This window comes from Xyrauchen texanus, chromosome 31 (genome assembly GCF_025860055.1).
Source record: "Xyrauchen texanus isolate HMW12.3.18 chromosome 31, RBS_HiC_50CHRs, whole genome shotgun sequence".
In the NCBI taxonomy this organism is placed as follows: domain Eukaryota; kingdom Metazoa; phylum Chordata; class Actinopteri; order Cypriniformes; family Catostomidae; genus Xyrauchen; species Xyrauchen texanus.
In genome coordinates, this window is record NC_068306.1 from 11,977,566 (window position 1) to 11,996,184 (window position 18,619).

At 44.3% G+C, this 18,619-nt stretch overlaps 1 protein-coding gene across 1 annotated transcript in view; it reads right to left on the minus strand.

Moving 5' to 3' along the window:
* Positions 1-18,619, minus strand: part of LOC127624592 (whirlin-like) — a 123,558-nt gene that overhangs the window by 35,554 nt on the left and 69,385 nt on the right. The window contains exon 4 of the mRNA XM_052099376.1: positions 1,911-2,119. Coding sequence (XP_051955336.1) covers positions 1,911-2,119 — 209 coding nt within the window. The remainder of the gene's footprint in view (positions 1-1,910; positions 2,120-18,619) is intronic.

Genomic DNA, 18,619 nt, shown 5'->3' on the forward strand with positions numbered 1-18,619 from the left:
GGGTCCTCTTGATTGTTTTCACCACACATTGCATACAGTGCATATATAGTTTTTGCGAGTGAAGTCTGAGCAACCTGCCAAACTAAGAATTATGTGATTTAACCAAGCATATGGTTGACTTTACGCAACAGAGCTACACAGTTATATCTTGATAATTTTCAGCCGTTACAGTATATACAGTTTATATACTGAATCAATATTTACATATTAGCTCTAAAATGGATTAAAAGGGTGATTAAAAAAAGGCCATGTTTTTCACCCTGTTATTCACTAAATCAGGTTTACAGACTTTCTGATTCTAAGAACCCCCAAATATGATGAAACTATTCAAGGTACCTCACTTCCTAAAATATAAAGGCAGCTTTATATGATCATGTATAAAGCTTTTTAGCTATGTGAGAAAACTAGTATGCATAATTTTCTAAAAACAAGATTTAAGATGTCATAATCCTGAAGCAAAAATATATTTTTAAACCTGTAAAATATAGTAGGAATGTCATAAAACATCGATACATTGATTATTTCTCAACACGTTATTTTCTCAATATGTGTTTGAGGCATCGATATTTTACCTTTAGCCAACACTTAAATTAAATGCATAATTTGTGTGCTTTCTAATTCATGGTCAGTTGGCCATCTGTTTAAAATATATTGCGTAATAACTTTGGGAGACCACAAGGGGGTGACATAAAATGTTCTGTATTTCATACTGCAGGTGGCAGTCCAAAATTATGAATCTAGTCACCATGCACACAAAAGTTACAAAGGTTTTTTGTACTTCTTCAAGAATGAATAAAAAAGAATAAATAAAGAAATAAGGAAATAAAGAAATTAGCAAGAATAAAGTTACGTTGATGAGCTTGCAGGTTAGCGCATGAAAGTGGTGTAAATGCGCAAAATTAACAATTAGAAATGGTGACGTTTATTATGCAACTTCTCTGTTTAAAACCTTGAATAGGTTTCATTCAAGCCGTCAAACCACAAAAAGAGATACTTGTAACTGAGAATACATTGTGTAGGGCATATGAAAGATAAATTCCTGTATACACAATATTTCATCCAATGATGGCTAGAGTAAATAATCCATGTCCTTTGATTTGGGTCATAATTTAATAGTAAACTATGCAAGAACTTATTCACAGTAGTGCCATCTTTGAATTTTAATGTGAATGAAAACGAGGCTGTGAGGGATGGACTAACATCTCTTCAACGGCATGCATGGTAAATGGATAAACTGTATAAACCTCCTAGATCACATCTGATTTTCCACAACTCATGTTGTCTGGAGTTTTTTGTAAACTGAATGTTCTTGGCAAGATATTTTTAAATGTTTTGCCTGTGGAACGATCCAAAAAAATCTTAAACTGAAGTACAGCCTATTGAGGAGACTGTAAGTATATCCATCACAGCCTTGTTGTCATTCCTGTCAAAATCAAAGATGGCGCTGCTTTGAATAAGGTCTATTGGAATAGCTGGGTGGTGCTGACAGATGGCGAGCAGTGGCAGCGGTATGCGTACCTTCATAGAAAAATTATGTTTTAACATTTTAGAATGCACTATGTTGTCCGCCAGTTGCTTCCGGTGTGCGATACCCTTTAAGTTACCCTGCTGCTCACACTTTACCAAGAGACAAACACTTTTATGCAATGATTAGCCATCTGAAAAACTACAGATATACGTATATTGATAATCATCAGGAACATTATCTAATTATCAATGCATGAAATATGCATCAATCCCAAGCCTACAGTAAAATATTATCTCAAAAAATATTTACTCAAGTTAACTTTATTATTTTTATCTTATTAGCACTATTAATGTTAGATGTATAAACCTGAATACATTTTAAATTAAATTCAAATGTATTTGTATAGTACCTTTTTTTGTATACAGTATTTTCTCTCACTCACCCTGTAACACTGCTGCTAGCCGAGCTCTCTGTGATCTGTGAGCTGGCAATCCACTTGGTCTCGCCAACTACGGTTCGGGCGTGTGGCAGTCGCCCGACATCTTTTACCGTCATCATGAGGTGGTGTGAAGACTTTAGCACTCGTACAGCCTCGTCATGCGGGATGCTGAGGAAACTCCGCCCGTTCACCTCCAGGATCTGATCCCCAACCTGTGGAGAGGACGGGGCAGAGAGAGAGAGGGTGGATGGGCTGGTACAGGAAGTGCAAGGCAGCGTGTGGAAGGGTGGCGTGGTGGGGGCGGAGTTGAGGGTAGGTCAGCCTGGACATCCTGAGGTCAAATGTTGGTGCATTGGAGAAGTTTTTGGTTTTGATTAGATTAGACACAAAAAAAGCGATTATGACTGAGATTAGGCCATACACACCCATTGGGAAGTGATTCTCAACTGGACCCAGATTATATATTGTACAGAAAAAGTGGCCACCCAAGAATGTTTGGCATAAAAAAGTGATCAAAAAATGATTAACATGACATTGGCCAAATAGGAAAATGTATAATTTTGTAAATTATTTCTATCATGTGTTAAGTTCCCAAATTTGCTTTTTATTGTTTGCATTTAACATATTTTTTCCCCTAATGTCAGCAACACAATCAGAACAGACCTGTGACCCACCACTTCAAAAACATTGTTTTCCACATCTGTTTGGCAGTTCTAACTTGCTACCTAGTCAATCTCATCCGCTCCATCCATTCATCCTCCCACTCGTCCAATGTGCTCTTTATCTTTTTCCCATGCACCCTTTGCTTGTCAATCATATATAACTGTTTCTTCTAAACAAGTCTTAACAAAATAGGCATCATCCCATCACACGAGCAAACTGGCTCCATTTCTCTCTCTCTTTCTCTCCTTTCTTTTTTGTAACTATCTCTCAAGTTCTGTTCAAAAACTGTAAAATACCTTGCTGTTTACTGCCTACACAGCAGCCGAGTTTGCCATTAGCATGTTGCTAAGGTATACTGCAATAAGAATTAAAAATAATATAGCTACAAGCAGCAATTGTCAGGGCCAAGCAAATATAAAGCAACTGATAGGTTGTAGTATACTTGTACAACATGAGGACTCAAAGCTCAACAGCAGTACAACTCTTACACAAGTTTAGGTGTGACTCGAGAAGCACTCAGTTGGCATTGCTCAATAATGCAAAAGAGATAAACAAAAGATGAGACACTGCTGTTGCAATCTGTCTTTAACATAAAGCATCCATTTGATTACTTTAGTTTAGACAATGAGCCTATATTGACCTATATTGCGCTCATCACGATCCAAAGACAAGAACAACAGAAGTGTTATGACCTTGTTCAAGACAACATTCAAAATTTCAACCTTAAAATTACAAGTCAGCACACAAACACACTTTTAGATGGTTGCAGAACAGGCATACCAATACAGGAGTCAGCACACAAAATACAAAATTGCAAACGCAGTTGCAATTTGTTATTAATTTATGTTTGATAACTTTTTGCCAGCTGGGTCTCAGGATTATGTGACCAAATTTGGGAAAGATCTGATGAAAGCTGTAGGACTGGCAGATAAGAATAAAAAGTAATAGCAGTATGTTATAAAAAAAATATGTTATATAAAAGCAATATGGCAGACTTTGGAAAGATGGGTATCATTGTATTCAGAATGACACAAAGAATCAGTGTCATGACTTTATGCCAAGGATTTTTTAAAGTTATAAGAACTTGTCTTTCGAACACTAGGTGGCGCTGCATCTAAACTGCTCAGGTTAGTTAAGAGCATGGTGCATTGGACAGACATCCAATTTTTCCTTGGACAGTCCCGTATTCAAGCACTTTTTCTAGTGTCCCGACTTATGCTGAAAAATCGTGTTTTGTCCTGTATTCCGAATCTCAGTCAAGTTAGTATTCTAATAAAAGGTAGCCAAGGATACAGCTTGTAAAACCAATAAAATCACAGAGTGTTATTTTGAAGTACATGAATGGATTAAACTATCCAATCACAATCCTCTATCAATAGACGTCAAGTTAGTGAACTGATTGAAGAGTCATTTTGAAAGAGCACACAGATGAAATTGCAGCTGCAAAAATGTCAAGGAAGCGTGCATGCACATTTAATGAGGATCTTCAAAAAGAGTTTACATATCTAAAATAAAAGGAGTCACAGACAGAGCCTAGTGAATTGAGGTGTGAGATTTGCGGAGCTAGCATTACCATCGCTCATGGAGGCCACACCGACATCACGCAGCATTTTCATATAAAAAAGCATGTGGATGCTGATAAAAGTAAGTGTGACACACCAAGTGTTAGCGATTGTTTTGTGAAGCAAAATTCTGAATCTGACAAGGTTCATGCAAGTGAAGGACATTTGCTTATCATTCTGTGTGCACGGGCAAAGCTTTGCACATTTATGACCTGAGAAAAGTCTTGCAGGCCAGGCTGGAGGAATCATTCATACCCTCTGATATTAAAAAGCAGTTGGATGCAGTGGAATTAGAGACATCCCAGAGTGGAAAGACATTCAGAGCGGCCTCAAACACTTCTACTTCAGAATCCCCAGCTTTCAGTTTGATTGACGAAACAACGCTCTTTGATGAGTGGGCTTGCACGAAAAACATTTGGAACATGAACAAGACGGCCGTGTCTGAGAGATTGACAGACGTTTTTTGTGAGCTGGAGAGCAAGACCATCAACTTCGGAGTCTTAGCCAAGGTCGTTGAGTTTGTTTAATGCCTGCCTGGGACATCTGCATCTGTGGAGCATGTACTCTCATTAATGAACGCAGCACTGACACCAGATACTGTAAATCTCGACTCAGTGTAACAGTCATGAAGACAATACTTTTCATACGTCTTAATTTTGGACTGGACTGATTATTATTTTATTTTACATTGCCTAAGACAAGTGCTACATTGCCATTAAAATGGCAGACAGGCCACTGGAATCCGTATAACCCTTGATTGCGTACATTTGATAAAATCCTACAAATGGTTATTGCCAAAAATAGTAATTTTTAGCTATTTTAGCATAATTATGCTAGCTACCTTTTCGAACAGCCTTCATTTAAAGGGCAATTATGCTATAAAATGCTTATATATTAATGAAATATGAACAAGGAATGTAATTTATTCAAATGTGAATCAGAATGAGCTTTAACTTAACTAGAGAAAGTGTATGTATGTGAGAAAGAGAGCCATGAGAGAAAGAGTGTTCTATGCCAAGTGACTGGCAAGGTGGCTTTCATTTGCTTAACCTCCCAATTCCAGTGATTTAGCCTCTAAATTTGGGTTTGTAGCAAATCACTTAGTTCTCTGGAATGAGGAAGCGGGAGACGGCATACTTTGTTCCAAAATTTGTTCCTTTATTCACACACAAAATCTTTTGCTTTTCAGCAGAATGTTTTGCAACGCACGCACATATTCGCTGGAAGCTTAGTTCTCTGTCACCGTCTCCTCCCCTTTTATCTCCGTATTACAGCACACTGGGAATACAAACAGGTGTTAGCACAGGTGTAAATCCTTAAAGGGGTCATGACATGGTTTTTTTTTATTGTATTATTATGTTCCCTTAGGTGCAATTATAGTATTAATATATTTTTTTTTAAGAAAAACTTTTAAAATCTAGTGATTTATGACCTTTTCCCACCCTGTTTCTCATCCTCTGATTCAAACAGTCTGTTTTGGGGGCGTTTTCCATTTAAGACTTCAGTGTTAACGCCCACTGTTATGATTGGCTAACGTCAGTGCCTATGTATCAATTATTGACGCCCCCAGCCAGAACAATATGCAAGTAAACTAAGTAAAAACACTGTGATTATTCATAATGAATGAAATTGCGCTTTAAAAAGTAGTTTAAAGTTTAAAATAGATTACTTACAGTTTGCGTCGTCGTTGTTCCCAGAATAGTTGGCACGGACTTATCTTTGAGCAACAGTTTTCTGGCAAAGCCAGCATCATATTGAGATTTGTTCTCAAAACAGTCATCCTTAAAATGTACAGAACAAACGCTTAAGTTAACACTGCCGTGACTGGAACGTCCGCAAAAAATAAACTGCATCCATTTTTCCCTGACGTCTGGATCTTTCGGCAGCTTATTCAGAGGTTTTGTTTGACCACAGCCAGGAACAGCACATCTGTGTGGCATCGTAATTTTCCTGTGCACAAGTAGTCTCTGTCAGAGCTCGCTGTCCATCGACTGAACACTTGTGAGGCGCACGGCGATATGAAATGAGCGTAGTTGTCTTGCGCTTAAATCGTAGTTATCTTGTGCTGGAGGCGGTCATATGCAAACGCTGTTACATCACTTCTAACCGACACGTCACTTCTAACCATGAATCCAGAACGAGCTGTATTTTGAGCTTGATTAAATAAATGATTCGTTTAGAATGGGGAGGACGTCTTAAAATATTAAACTTGCAGGACGTTTTAATGACACAAAGACCTCTTATATACCAAAAGATCAAGGCAAATTTGGTTTCTCATGTCATGACCCCTTTAACCACTCAGTTTATCCGGACCTCACTCTCCACAAATCGGCGCTCAATCACACCCTGCCTCCACATACCCCCACCGCTCAACTCACACCGGGGCACCGTCCGGCCTGCCACGACTCCCCCCATTCTGAGAGAGAAAATCTTCCACAGCCATCTGCATCCCCGGCATGTGGACCACCTTGAATTTAAAGGGCTGAAGTGCCAGATACAATGAGTGATCCGCGCGTTGGTTTCCATCATGCAGTGGAGCCATTTGAGCGGGGTGTGATCCGAACAGAGGGTGAAGGCCCTCCCAAGTGATCTCAGGACGGCCCTCAGGTGCTGGATATGCCGCTGCCAATCATTGCTATAAATCATAATATCATCCATGTAGGCAGCTGCATATGCAGCGTGCAGGCAGAGCATTTTGTCCATGAGTCGCTGAAATGTCACCGGAGCCCCAAAATAACCGATCGGAAGGATAACGATTTGGTGTAAGCTAAACGGTGAGGAAAATATTTTTTTTCTCGGGACATGGTAGTCAAAGTGATCTACCAATATCCCTTTCATTTAATCCATTGTCAAATAAAAGCGAGCCACACCTAACTGATGAAGCAGTTCGTCAATGCGAGGCATTGTGCACGCGTTGAATTTAGACACTACGTTAACTTTTCGATAATCCACACAAAACCGGACTTCGATACCAGAACCACCGGGCTGGCCCAGTCACTGTGGGACTCCTCGATCACACCCATATCGAGCATGGCTGTGAGTCCCTCCCGTACAACTTTTTTATTGTGTTCCGGTAACCGATAGGGGTGGGAACATACCAACACTCCTGGAGTCATCTCAATGTGGTGTTCTATGAGGTTTGTACAACCGGGTAGAGAAAAAAACATGTCGGAAAACTCCTTTTGCAACATGGCAAAATTGACTTGGGACGATGAGAGGTGGTTCAAACTACTCCCTCAGGGAGTGGTTTGATGGCCGGTTTTGATTCCTCCTCTGGACCTAACTCTTAAATTTTCCGTGATCCATTCGTTTTACCTCATAGTCGACTTCCCCCAACTTGCCGTGTGACCTCAGAAGGCCCTTGTCACTTGGCTAACAATTTAGAGCTTGATGTGGGTAATAACACAAGGATGTTATCTCCCTGTGAAAATTTCCATAGCTGAGTGCCACTGTTATACAGCCGGGACTGCCATTCCTGGGCCTGGAGCAAATTCTCCTGTGTTAGTTGCCTCAATGTGTGGAGTTTTGCTTTCAGGTCCAAAACATATTGAATTTCGTTCTAACTCTCTGAAGGTCCCTCCTCCCAATTTTGCCTTAGAACATCCAGGATGCCCCAAGGCTTATGGCTGTAAAATAATTCAAAGGAAACCCCAGTGGAAGCTTGTGGGACTGCTCATACTGCAAATAACAGGGGTTCCATTCACTTCGCACATCTTCGTTTACAAACTTCTGAACCATATATTTAAGGGTCCAATTAAATTGCTCGACCAGGCCATACATCTGAGGATGGTCAACACTGGTGTGGATCGACTTAATCCAGAGTAGTTCATAAAGGTTGCAGAGTGTACGTAACATAGACAAGGTGCCTTATTCAGTTAGGATCTCTTTCAGAATACCGACTCGGGAGACAATTTTAAAGAGGGCCTCCACAACACTGCGTGCTGAAATGTTGTGCAGAGGCACTGCTTCAGGGTATCGCATTGCATAATCCACCAAGACAAATACAAAGCGATGCCCTGTGCCGTCTGTTCTAATGCCCCAACGAGATCCATGGCAATTCTTTCGAAGGGGACCTCAATCAATGGAAGAGGGTGCAATGGTGCTTTTGGGGTGGCTGGTGGATTCCCCAACTGACATTCGCGACATGCAGCACACCAACTGCGTACATCCAGGAGAATGCCCGGCCAATAAAAACAGGCCATGAGACGGTTCAGTGTCTTATCTTGACCAAAATGTCCTGCCATATGATTATAATGACACCATTTCCCGGTGGCTTTATCTGGTTTTGACTGAGCGTCCTGCATCACTTGATACAACATATCTTTAATAACTGAAGAGTATGGATAGGAAAGCGCAACTCCGGGCTGAAGCTTTTGACCATCAATTACTCTCACCCTCCAGAGGGAAGTCCCCCATGGGGTTTTCCCGGAGGACTGGAGGGGCAGGTTTCCCTGATGTGAAGCTGACGTTGATGGTTCAGGCAATGCCTCTCCAGCCAGCACTGCACAAATCCCACACTGAATTACAATATTGCAGGACCCATCCACACACATTCCCCTAAGTAACATCTGAAATGCTAGCCAATTCGTACCCAAAATCAGCGGATGGGTGAGGCGGGGACTAACCACCACCTCTATTCTATTTTTGTTCCCTGGAATTGAACAGTAACCGGCACTAAAGGGTATTTGTGTATATCCTCATGCATACACCTCACCTTCACCTGGCATTCTGTACCCAAAGACTCACCCTGAACCAAGATTTGGTGAATTGATGTCTGATTACAACCCAAATCCACCAAGGCTTGGTATGTTCCCCCTTGGATTCTCACTGGTATGCGGTACATCCCCGTTCGATCGGTGGAAGCTTGTGATGCGTCGGGAATCCGGACCCATGTCCCAACATCCATCACCGGATTCATCCATCACCATTGATTCTGAATGTGTCCCAGTTCCCCACAGCTCCAGCACACCGACCCAGACCTTACTTCCACACTTGCGGCCCCAAATTTACCAACAGGGACCGTAAGGGATGGGGAGGGGGAAGAGAGAGGGAGAGAGAGAAAGAGAGTGAAAAGGAATTGCCATCCCCCAGATATGCCGGCAAGTAGTTCTCTACCAGCTGGAAGGCCTCCTCCAGTGATGCCACCAGGCTGTCGACTCTATCTGCGCCGCGGTCCTCAACCAGCAACCACCTCCAACAGGTGTCACAGAGCTGTTGGGCGAAGGCAAATAGGTGGCCGGATTCACAGAATGTCAGTGCCTGGAAGCGCTGACGGTGCTGTTTGGGGTTCCAACCAACCTGTTGCAGGATGGCTCGTTTCAGGTCTGAGTACTCAAGCAGACTTGCGACAGGTAGCTGTTGTGCCACAAGCTGAGCCTCCTCGACAACAGTGGCAACTGATGGACCACCCACTGCGCTTGGGACCACCCTGACCCCTCCAAGGCATGCTCAAACAGTTCTATAAAGGCTTAGGGGTATTCCTGTGGTCACATTTTCGGCAGCGTAATCTGAGGCACAGCAGGCATGGTCAGGGTAGCTGCTGGAGTACCACCTGTCGGCCCTCAACCTAGGCTTGCATCAGGGCCTGGAACCGTTGTTCCTGTTCTGACCGCAGCTCCAGGAGGACCTGATGTTGCATCTGGTGGATGTCAGTGAGGGTTGGGACGATCTCGGCCAGCGGCGAGGACTCCATGACTGTGATTTTCCTCGTTTAGGTTTCGGCACCACTGTAGCAAATCCCTTAGATCTCTGGAATTAGGAAGCAAGAGACATCATACTTCGTTCTAAAATACAGTCTTTATTCACACACAAAATCTTTTGCTTTTCAGCAGAACGTTTTGCAATGCAAAAAGGTCACACACTCGCTGGAAGCTCAGCTCTCTTTCCCCTCTGGCACTGTCTCCTCCCCTTTTATCTCTGTGTCACAGCTCACTGGGAATACACACCTCACTCTCCACAGATGGCCATTCGATCACACCTGCCTCCCCAGGGTTATATACCGAAGCCACAGAGAGCACAAAATTCCAAAGCCAAGGTAATCCATGCCACCATCTGCTATTTAATCTCCTTTGAACACCTATGCATCCTTTGACCTGAACGGTCTTGAGCTTCACACCTTTGTGGGCATGATTCCTGATAGTTCAGAAGGCAAATGGACCCGTTATATTAGGGTGGTATTATCATGACAGGGTGAAGGTCAACTGTCCTCATCTTTACACTACATCCAGTCTCTCTTTTTTCCATCCATCTATCTCATTTCCTTTTATTGCATTTAGGAATTCCTGTCAGTAAGGGTGAGTTGGGTGCACAAAGAGAGATGCTTGGCATTTGGAAGGAGTCCCGTGCAAACCATGGCATCCCTTGAATTTACTTCCTCCCTTCTTTCTCCATAGCAATAGATGATGGAAGAGAAGAGAGATGAGAAATCAACTGGGCAGCTTGTTTTCCCCTGTTTGGCTTCAATTTCCGGATAGCAATCAGGGATGGTGTCTAAATGCACATGGCAATTGTGATTTGTTACAAATCCAAGTTTGTGAGAGGAAAAACATCTGCTCCAAATTTCCATCAAGATGCCAGAAAGCTGTGCATCGCTCTTTCCTCATTTAGCAAAGTAGTTTAGAGGTTGCTGCTCAAAGCCAAATACATATAAATATCCATGTCTACAGATATTCTATCAGTCACTCACAAGGTTGTCCAATTTGTTTTACTTTGTACTTACAAATTACACAGAATTGCTTTAATATCTATGATCCGTAGTTAGATCTCTCCTCACCTTTGACTGGCATGCTTTTCACCCTAATAACGTCCTATAGCTTATTTTTTAAGAATTTGGAGCTGTCAAGGTCACTCATATTGAGTGCCGCAGTCTTCTCTATTCAGCTGTCCACCCAGTGTCAGATAAATCCAATTTACTTGGTCCTTGAGGAGTTTTAAAAGGTAATTTGCTGTAAAAACGTTTGCACAGGGGAGTCATACATTTTAATTCTATAATTGTGATATTTGCTGATTTTCTTCATAGAGAGTATTGCCTTACTACTATACTTAAAACACTTCTGATCATGCTCTTCCTTTACCATGAGACACTTATCCAACTCCTACTATCGTTATACACATGTATAATCTTTTTGAGAAAGTTGTTCATAATAACAAAAATCCCTCAGGAATAATAAAGCCTTTTAGACTGTGAACGTGAACATTTTTACTAGTTTGTAATGCATTTTGAGAAGGTCACGCCTCTGTCCAACTGGCAAATATGGTACTTTTACTGAGGCATCGGCAGAAGAGTCTGTACTTTGGTATATTCTTGCTATATGGGTGCTCTTGTCACTGCGAGTATTAGTCAAACTTTGAATTCTCCTGGTGACCATACGTCTTAAATGCTCATTAAGTACAATGATAATGAATGAATGGACAAGCTAAGCACCGCTGTGTCCATATTCAGAGCACAACTGTTCATCAAATAGAATGAGAGAGAGAATGATGGACAGAGAGAGGGGAAGAGACAATGACTTAAAGGAGTAGATATAAATGAAGGAATGGCATGTTGGAAGACCTTAGGACTCAGATTGAGTCAGATTTATTTTACAAATACTTCCAAGTAACGGTGTTTCAGGGACTCAAGTCCACAATATTAGCTAATGCTGGAGCAGTTCTTCAGAATGCCAAGTTTCAATAAAGCCTCGCTGTAAAAATAAATGAAGTTCTAAAAATCCTGTATCCTTTTATGGCATTAAGCAATTTGACCATTACAAACTACAATGATGCTCCCATTAAAGTGTTTTACCATCTTACAGCCAAGAAGTGCTCTAATTGTATTGTTTATTCTCTATTAAGTAAAGATATTCAAGCCCAGCACATGCCCAAATGTTTTATTATAAAGTGAATACCACATCAACATACACATAAAAGTTTACAGAAGAAACAAAAATAGAAGCAAAGGCTTCAGTGAATGCACACTGATTAACTCCAGCTCTTCTGAGGTCAATGGGGGTTTATGTACTCCGTAATACTGAGGATGTGACTCTTGCATCCAAACATAAGTGAGCCAAGGGACCACACAGTGAACAAACCCCATTATTCCATCCAAATCAAACTCTCAAAACTGCATCTGCCTTTAAGACCTCTAACATTTTAGCACCTCTGCGTGAAACTTCCAAAACCCTAGGGTTTGAGATTAAGAAAAAGTGAGAAATTGAGAAAGGGCCACAGATGTTGTTTGCAAACATGTGGCGGTTTTGTTTGTGGAAGAGAATGTTACCGTGATCATAATCACTCTGGAAACAGGATTAAATTCATCCATCATAACTGTCCTATGTTACTGATAAGCACATTCCTCCGTGGCAATGTGGAATAATCTTCATCCTCATCAAGTCACTTGATATCCAACAGTGTTTATCCTTGTTTATAGTCAGTTTTTTAGTGAGGAAAAGTAAAGTTTTCACATGAAACTTCTGCAAGGGATTTAAGGTTGTGATCTAGTCCATTTGGCCCATCGCCAGCAAGAAGTAAAATCCACTCATAAAGTAGTACAATAATGGACATTTACCACATGTTTACTATAGCTTCTTCCATCAGCAGTGAGGGATTCACATGTGATAAATGTAAAGAATTAGTCAGGCTGACAGAGAAGGTAAATTAATTAGAGACACGCATCCAAACACTAGTGGAGGTCAATGAGAAAGTGAGGCCGGTAGATACTGTTTCAGATGTTGGTAGTTGTTACGGCCTGCTTTGGGCTGTATTGTTTTTTTTTAACCCACTTGTCATGGCCGGCTCGTAAGCCGCAACAATAAGGCAGACTAAACATTGGATATAAGCTCAAAAGAATATAATTTGTATTAAAAAACATAATAAAAGATTGAATGGTAACAAAAGAAAAGTTAACCAAAAAACACATGTCTGGATCAGGGAGAGGTGCTTGCAGACTGGCAGAGAGCCAGAACCCTCAGCACAGGTGAATCCTGTCAGGTCTAATCACAAAAGAAAGAACACAAAAGAAAAACAATACAGCCCAAAAAGAGCCGAAACAGTATTAGAGTGTGCAACACACACACTTTGGTTCTGGCTGTAGAGCCCCCGCAACTGTATGTTTGTGTGACGTCTTGCAGCATACTCTTAGGGCAAAGCGACACCACTCTCCTGTTCCTGTTAGGATTTCCAATCGATTCTCCCCACTCAGTGATGCACCCACTGAGAATCATGTTGAAAGCACCCTTGTTATTGGTGACTCTTTTGTAAGGAATGTGGAACTAGAAATTCCAACCTCCAGTTAAATATATTTGACATTTAAATGTCTGACATCAGATCAAATTTACAAGTGCTGGCTAGATTTTCTAAGATTGTTATTCGTGTCGGCACTAACGATGTCCGGCTTTGCCAGTCGGAGATCACTAAAGATAATGATAAAGAGGTGTGTGAACTTGTAAAAATGATGTTACTTCATTTTTTTAATTTTATTTATCAATTGTCACACATTATACATACATTTCTGCATATACATGGTGAAATTATTTATTTTTCACATATCCCAGCTAAGCTGGGGTCAGAGTGCAGGGTCAACCATGATACAGCGCCCCTGGAGCAGATAGGTTCAAGGACCTTGCTCAAGGGTGCAACAGTGGTGTCTTGGTGGTGTTGGGGCTTGAACCCCCAACCTTCTGGTCAGTAACCCAGAGCCTTAACCGCTGAGCCACCACTGCCCAATGATATCATGCGTTCCTGACCTCAAGGCTATATTTGTCACGATCCCCTGTTGTCTGCCCCGTATTTCACTCGTCACCTGTCATAAACTACAATTCCCATAATTCCCAGCCCTCATTGTTTAGTCCTCATTACCCCTGTGTATTTAAACCCTGCTGTTCCTCCATTCCTTGTCAATCATTGAATGTAGATGTTTGAATGTTATCTTTGCCCTCCGTGGATGTTTCTCCAGCCTGTGTTCTTCTTGGATGTCTTTTCGTGTATTTTATTTGTTCCAGTCTTGTTTGTTTTCACCATTGTCAATAAAAACCGCACTTAGATCCTCATCCCTCGTCTGCCTCCTCCTGCCTTCATAACAATATTATTGTAATGCATTACTAGGTGGATGTCTTGCAGGTTTAATAAATAAACTTAAGTTGGTTTAAAATGCAGCAGTGAGAGTGCCAACTAGAACCAAGGAATACAATCATATCAGCCCCATTTTATCAGCATTACATTGGCTACCTGTTAAGTTTCATATTCATTTTTATATTTTGTTAATTACTTACAAAGCTTTTAATGGTCTTGCTCCAAAGTACTTAAGTGGCCTTCTATCATGTTTACTACAAATCACAAAACTACGGCCTGTTAACAATACAGAGATTATCAAAATCCACAAAAGAATGGAGATAATTTTCCTATTTGGCTCCTAAACTATTGAATAGTCTTCCTATCAGTGTTCGTAACTCAGACACACTCTCTCAGTTTAAGACTTAAGACTAGACTAAAGAGTTATCTATTCAGCCAGGCATCCACCTAACTTATCCCTCAATCCATAGTTATCCTGCTTTGGTTAGGTCTTCCGGAACCGAATAGCATCTACTCTATTTCTTTTCCTATCTAACTTATATCCCAAGGTTACCAGAGCCTGTCAAATCCATCTCCGGTCATGCCCAGGGCCGGAATTGTAATCCGGCATACCTGGTGGGCCGATCCGAGGTGGACTGCCCATCGGGAGAACCGGGCAGACTGGTGGGCCGAGATAAGCTGAAATGAGCTGCCGCATTGTTATGTATACCCTGTCTTGTTCCACTGTTGCCCTTTTGTTTACCATTTTTGTCAATTTTGTACTCCTTAATTTTCACTTATGTCCATTTTGTAGCTCCACAGTCTTGTTTTCCCTTATGTTCACTGGTCATTGTTTTCACCTGTCTCATTAGTTTGCCCTTTGGTTTCTGTTCATCACCTGGTTACCTTGTTTGAGTTCTGTTTGGTTATTGGTCCCTTTTCCCCTTGTGCATGTATTTAACCCTGTCTGTTTGTTCAGTCCTTATTGATCGTTCAGTGTTGTTAGCCCGGTATGTTTTCCCTGCCCGAGTTCTCTGTGTTTAAGTTTCCTGTTTCCCCATCCTGGGTTTTTCCTTTGTGTTTATTTTTGTTTATTTTATCATTCAATAAAAGTTAACTGCATTTGGAGCCGCACCTCCTCGTCTGCCTTCGCTGCCTCATTCTCGTTACAGAACGATCGACCCTTACCATGGATCCAGCAGTTATTTGGGCCAGCCACCAGTTGCTCAACTTGAAACAAGGAGACCGCCCAATAGTAGACCACGTTGTCAACTTCCTCCCTCTGGCGAATCTTACAAACTTCCCGGACTCAATGTTGATGGTCTTCTTCAGGGACAACTTGAACCCCTCGCTGAGGGAGCGGGCGCCACTGCTAACGCCCGGCTGGACTCTTCTCGACTACATAGAGGCGACCCTACTAGCGAGCATCCCACCCACAGTAGAGACCCCTCAGCCTGCCCCAGAGCCCACGCCTGCCCCGGTCTGCAAGCCAGAGCCCACGCCTGCCCCGGTCTACGAGCCAGAGCCCACGCCTGTCACGGTGAGCGAGCCAGTGCCCACGCATGTCACTGTGAGCGAGCCAGCGCCTGCGGCCTCTACCGTCAGCGAGCCTGTGCCCTCGCCAGCCACGGTCAGCGAGCCTGAGCCCTTGCCAGCCACAGCCAGCGAGCCTGAAGCCACGCTGACCAGGAACAGCGTCCCAGCTTTGCCAGTCGCATCAGCCCGGAGGAAGAGGAGAAGGGGAAAGGTCTCTGCTCTCCAGCCTCCGCCAGCCGCAGCCCCATGCCCTAAACCCCCCTTGGCTCTGCCCTCAGCGCCCAGCGAACCCAAGCCGGTGCATACCACAGTAACCCAGCCAGAGCCTGTCGCCTCAGAGGTCAGTGAGCCAGTGCCTGTCGCCTCAGAAGTCAGTGAGCCAGCGCCTGTAGCCTCGACCGTCCCTGAGCCAGCGCCTGTAGCCTCGACCGTCCCCGAGCCAGCGCCTGTAGCCATGACCATCCGAGAGCCGCCTCCCGAGTTTCCCGAGCTTTCCAGAGCTCCGCCTCCTGAGTTTCCCGAGCTTTCCAGAGCTCCACCTCCCGAGTTTCCCGAGCTTTCCAGAGCTCCGCCTTCCGAGCTTTCCAGAGCTCCGCCTTCCGAGCTTTCCAGAGCTCCGCCTTCCGAGCTTTCCAGAGCTCCGCCTTCCGAGCTTTCCAGAGCTCCGCCTTCCGAAGTTTCCAGAGCTTTCCAGAGCTCTGCCTTCCGAGCTTTCCAGAGCTACGCCTTCCGAGCTTTCCAGGGCTCCTCCTCCTGAGCCTTCCAGGGCTCCTCCTCCTGAGCCTTCCAGGACTCCGCCTCTCAAGCCTTCCAGGGCTCCGCCTCTCAAGCCTCTCGAGCCTTCCAGGGCTCCTCCTCCCGGGCCTTCCAGGGCTCCTCCTCCCGGGCCTTCCAGGGCTCCTCCTCCCGGGCCTTCCAGGGCTCCTCCTCCCGAGCCTTCCAGGGCTCCTCCTCCCGAGCCTTCCAGGGCTCCATCTCTCAAGCCTTCCAGGGCTCCGCCTCCCAAATCTCTCAAGTCTCTCGAGTCTTCCAGGGCTCCTCCTCCTGAGTCTTCCAGGGCTCCGCCTCTCAAGCCTCCAGAGCCTTCCAGGACTCCGCCTCTCAAGCCTCACGAGCCTTCCAGGGCTCCGCCCCTCAAGCCTCTCGAGCCTTCCAGGGCTCCGCCCCTCAAGCCTCCCTCAGCCTCGCCTCCGACGCCTCCTAGTTCCTTCCTGGCTCCACCTCTCCCGGCCAGGCCTCCTGAACCTATCCTTGCCCTGTGGTCAGCTTCCAGGCCACCTGAGCCCGTCCTTGCCCTGAGGTCAGCTCCCAGACCTCCTGCACCTGTCCTTGCCCTGCGGCCAGGCCCCAAGCCTCCTGAACCTGTCCTTGCCCTGAGGCCAGCTCCCAGGCCCCCTGGCCCGGTCCCTGTCCTGTGGCCTCCTCCCAGGCCTCCTGACCCGGCCCCTGTCCTGTGGCCTCCTCCTGGGCCTCCTGACCCAGTCCCTGTCCTGTGGCCTCCTCCCAGGCCTCCTGACCCTGTTCCCGTCCTGTGGCCGCCTTCCGGGCCTCCTGACCCGGTCCCAGTACTATGGCCTCTTCCCAGGCTCCCTGACCCAGTCCCTGTCCTATGGCCTCTTCCCAGGCTCCCTGACCCAGTCCCTGTCCAGTGGCCTCCTCCCAGGCCTCCTGACCCGGTCCCTGTCCGGTGGCCTCCTCCCAGGCCCCCTGACCCGGTCCCTGTCCTTGCCAATTGGCCAGCTCCCGGGCCATCTGGACCGACCTTTGTCCTGTGGCCACCTCCCAGGCCCCCTGAACCGGCCCCTGCTCTGCGGCCATCTCCCAGTCCACCTAAACCCACCCCTACCCGGTGGAAGCCCACCAGGCCACCCGACCTGGTTCCCAGCACACACCCCCAGAGACTGCCTAATTGCCCCTTGTGCCCCCATTGACTGCCTAATTGCCCCTTGTGCCCCCGTAGACTGCCTGTCTGCCCCTCGTTGCCCCCAGGACTGCCTGTCTGCCCCTCATTGCCCCCTGGACTGCTTGACTGCCCTCTGTGCCCCTTGGACTGCCTCCTTGCTCTTGTGCCTCCCCCCAGTCTGCCTGTCTGCCCCGGTGCCTTCATTTCGTTCTTTGTGGGTTTTTTGTCTTTTGTCTTTGTTTTTTAGGATCGTCTGGAAGCCGATCCTTTGAGGGGGGGCTCTGTCATGTATACCCTGTCTTGTTCCACTGTTGCCCTTTTGTTTACCATTTTTGTCACTTTTGTACTCCTTAGTTTTCACTTTTGTCCCTTTTGTAGCTCCACAGTCTTGTTTTCCCTCGTGTTCACTGGTCATTGTTTTCACCTGTCTCATTAGTTTGCCCTTTGGTTTCTGTTCATCACCTGGTTACCTTGTTTGAGTTCTGTTTGGTTATTGGTCCCTTTTCCCCTTGTGCATGTATTTAACCCTGTCTGTTTGTTCAGTCCTTGTCGATCGTTGAGTGTTGTTAGCAAGGTATGTTTTCCCTGCCCGAGTTCTCTGTGTTTAAGTTTCCTGTTTCCCCATTGTGGGTTTTTCCTTTGTGTTTATTTGTTTATTTGATCATCAGTGTTTAAGTTTCCTGTTTCCCCATCGTGGGTTTTTCCTTTGTGTTTATTTTTGTTTATTTTATCATTCAATAAAAGTTAACTGCATTTGGATCCACACTTCCTCGTCTGCCTTCGCTGCCTCATTCTCGTTACACGCATTATGCAGAACGGGCCATAAAACGGCACTGTGATATGCAGAAAAGGATTATTGTTAAACTTATTGTTCATACAAAATCATTTTGTTTAATCATTGACCCACAACACTTGCTTAGTTTACTCATTTTAACCACTAATAGTTTTAAACATAAATAGCAAATATTGGCATTATATTAATTAATTTCTGTTAAAGCATAATTTCATGTACAGCTGCTTTG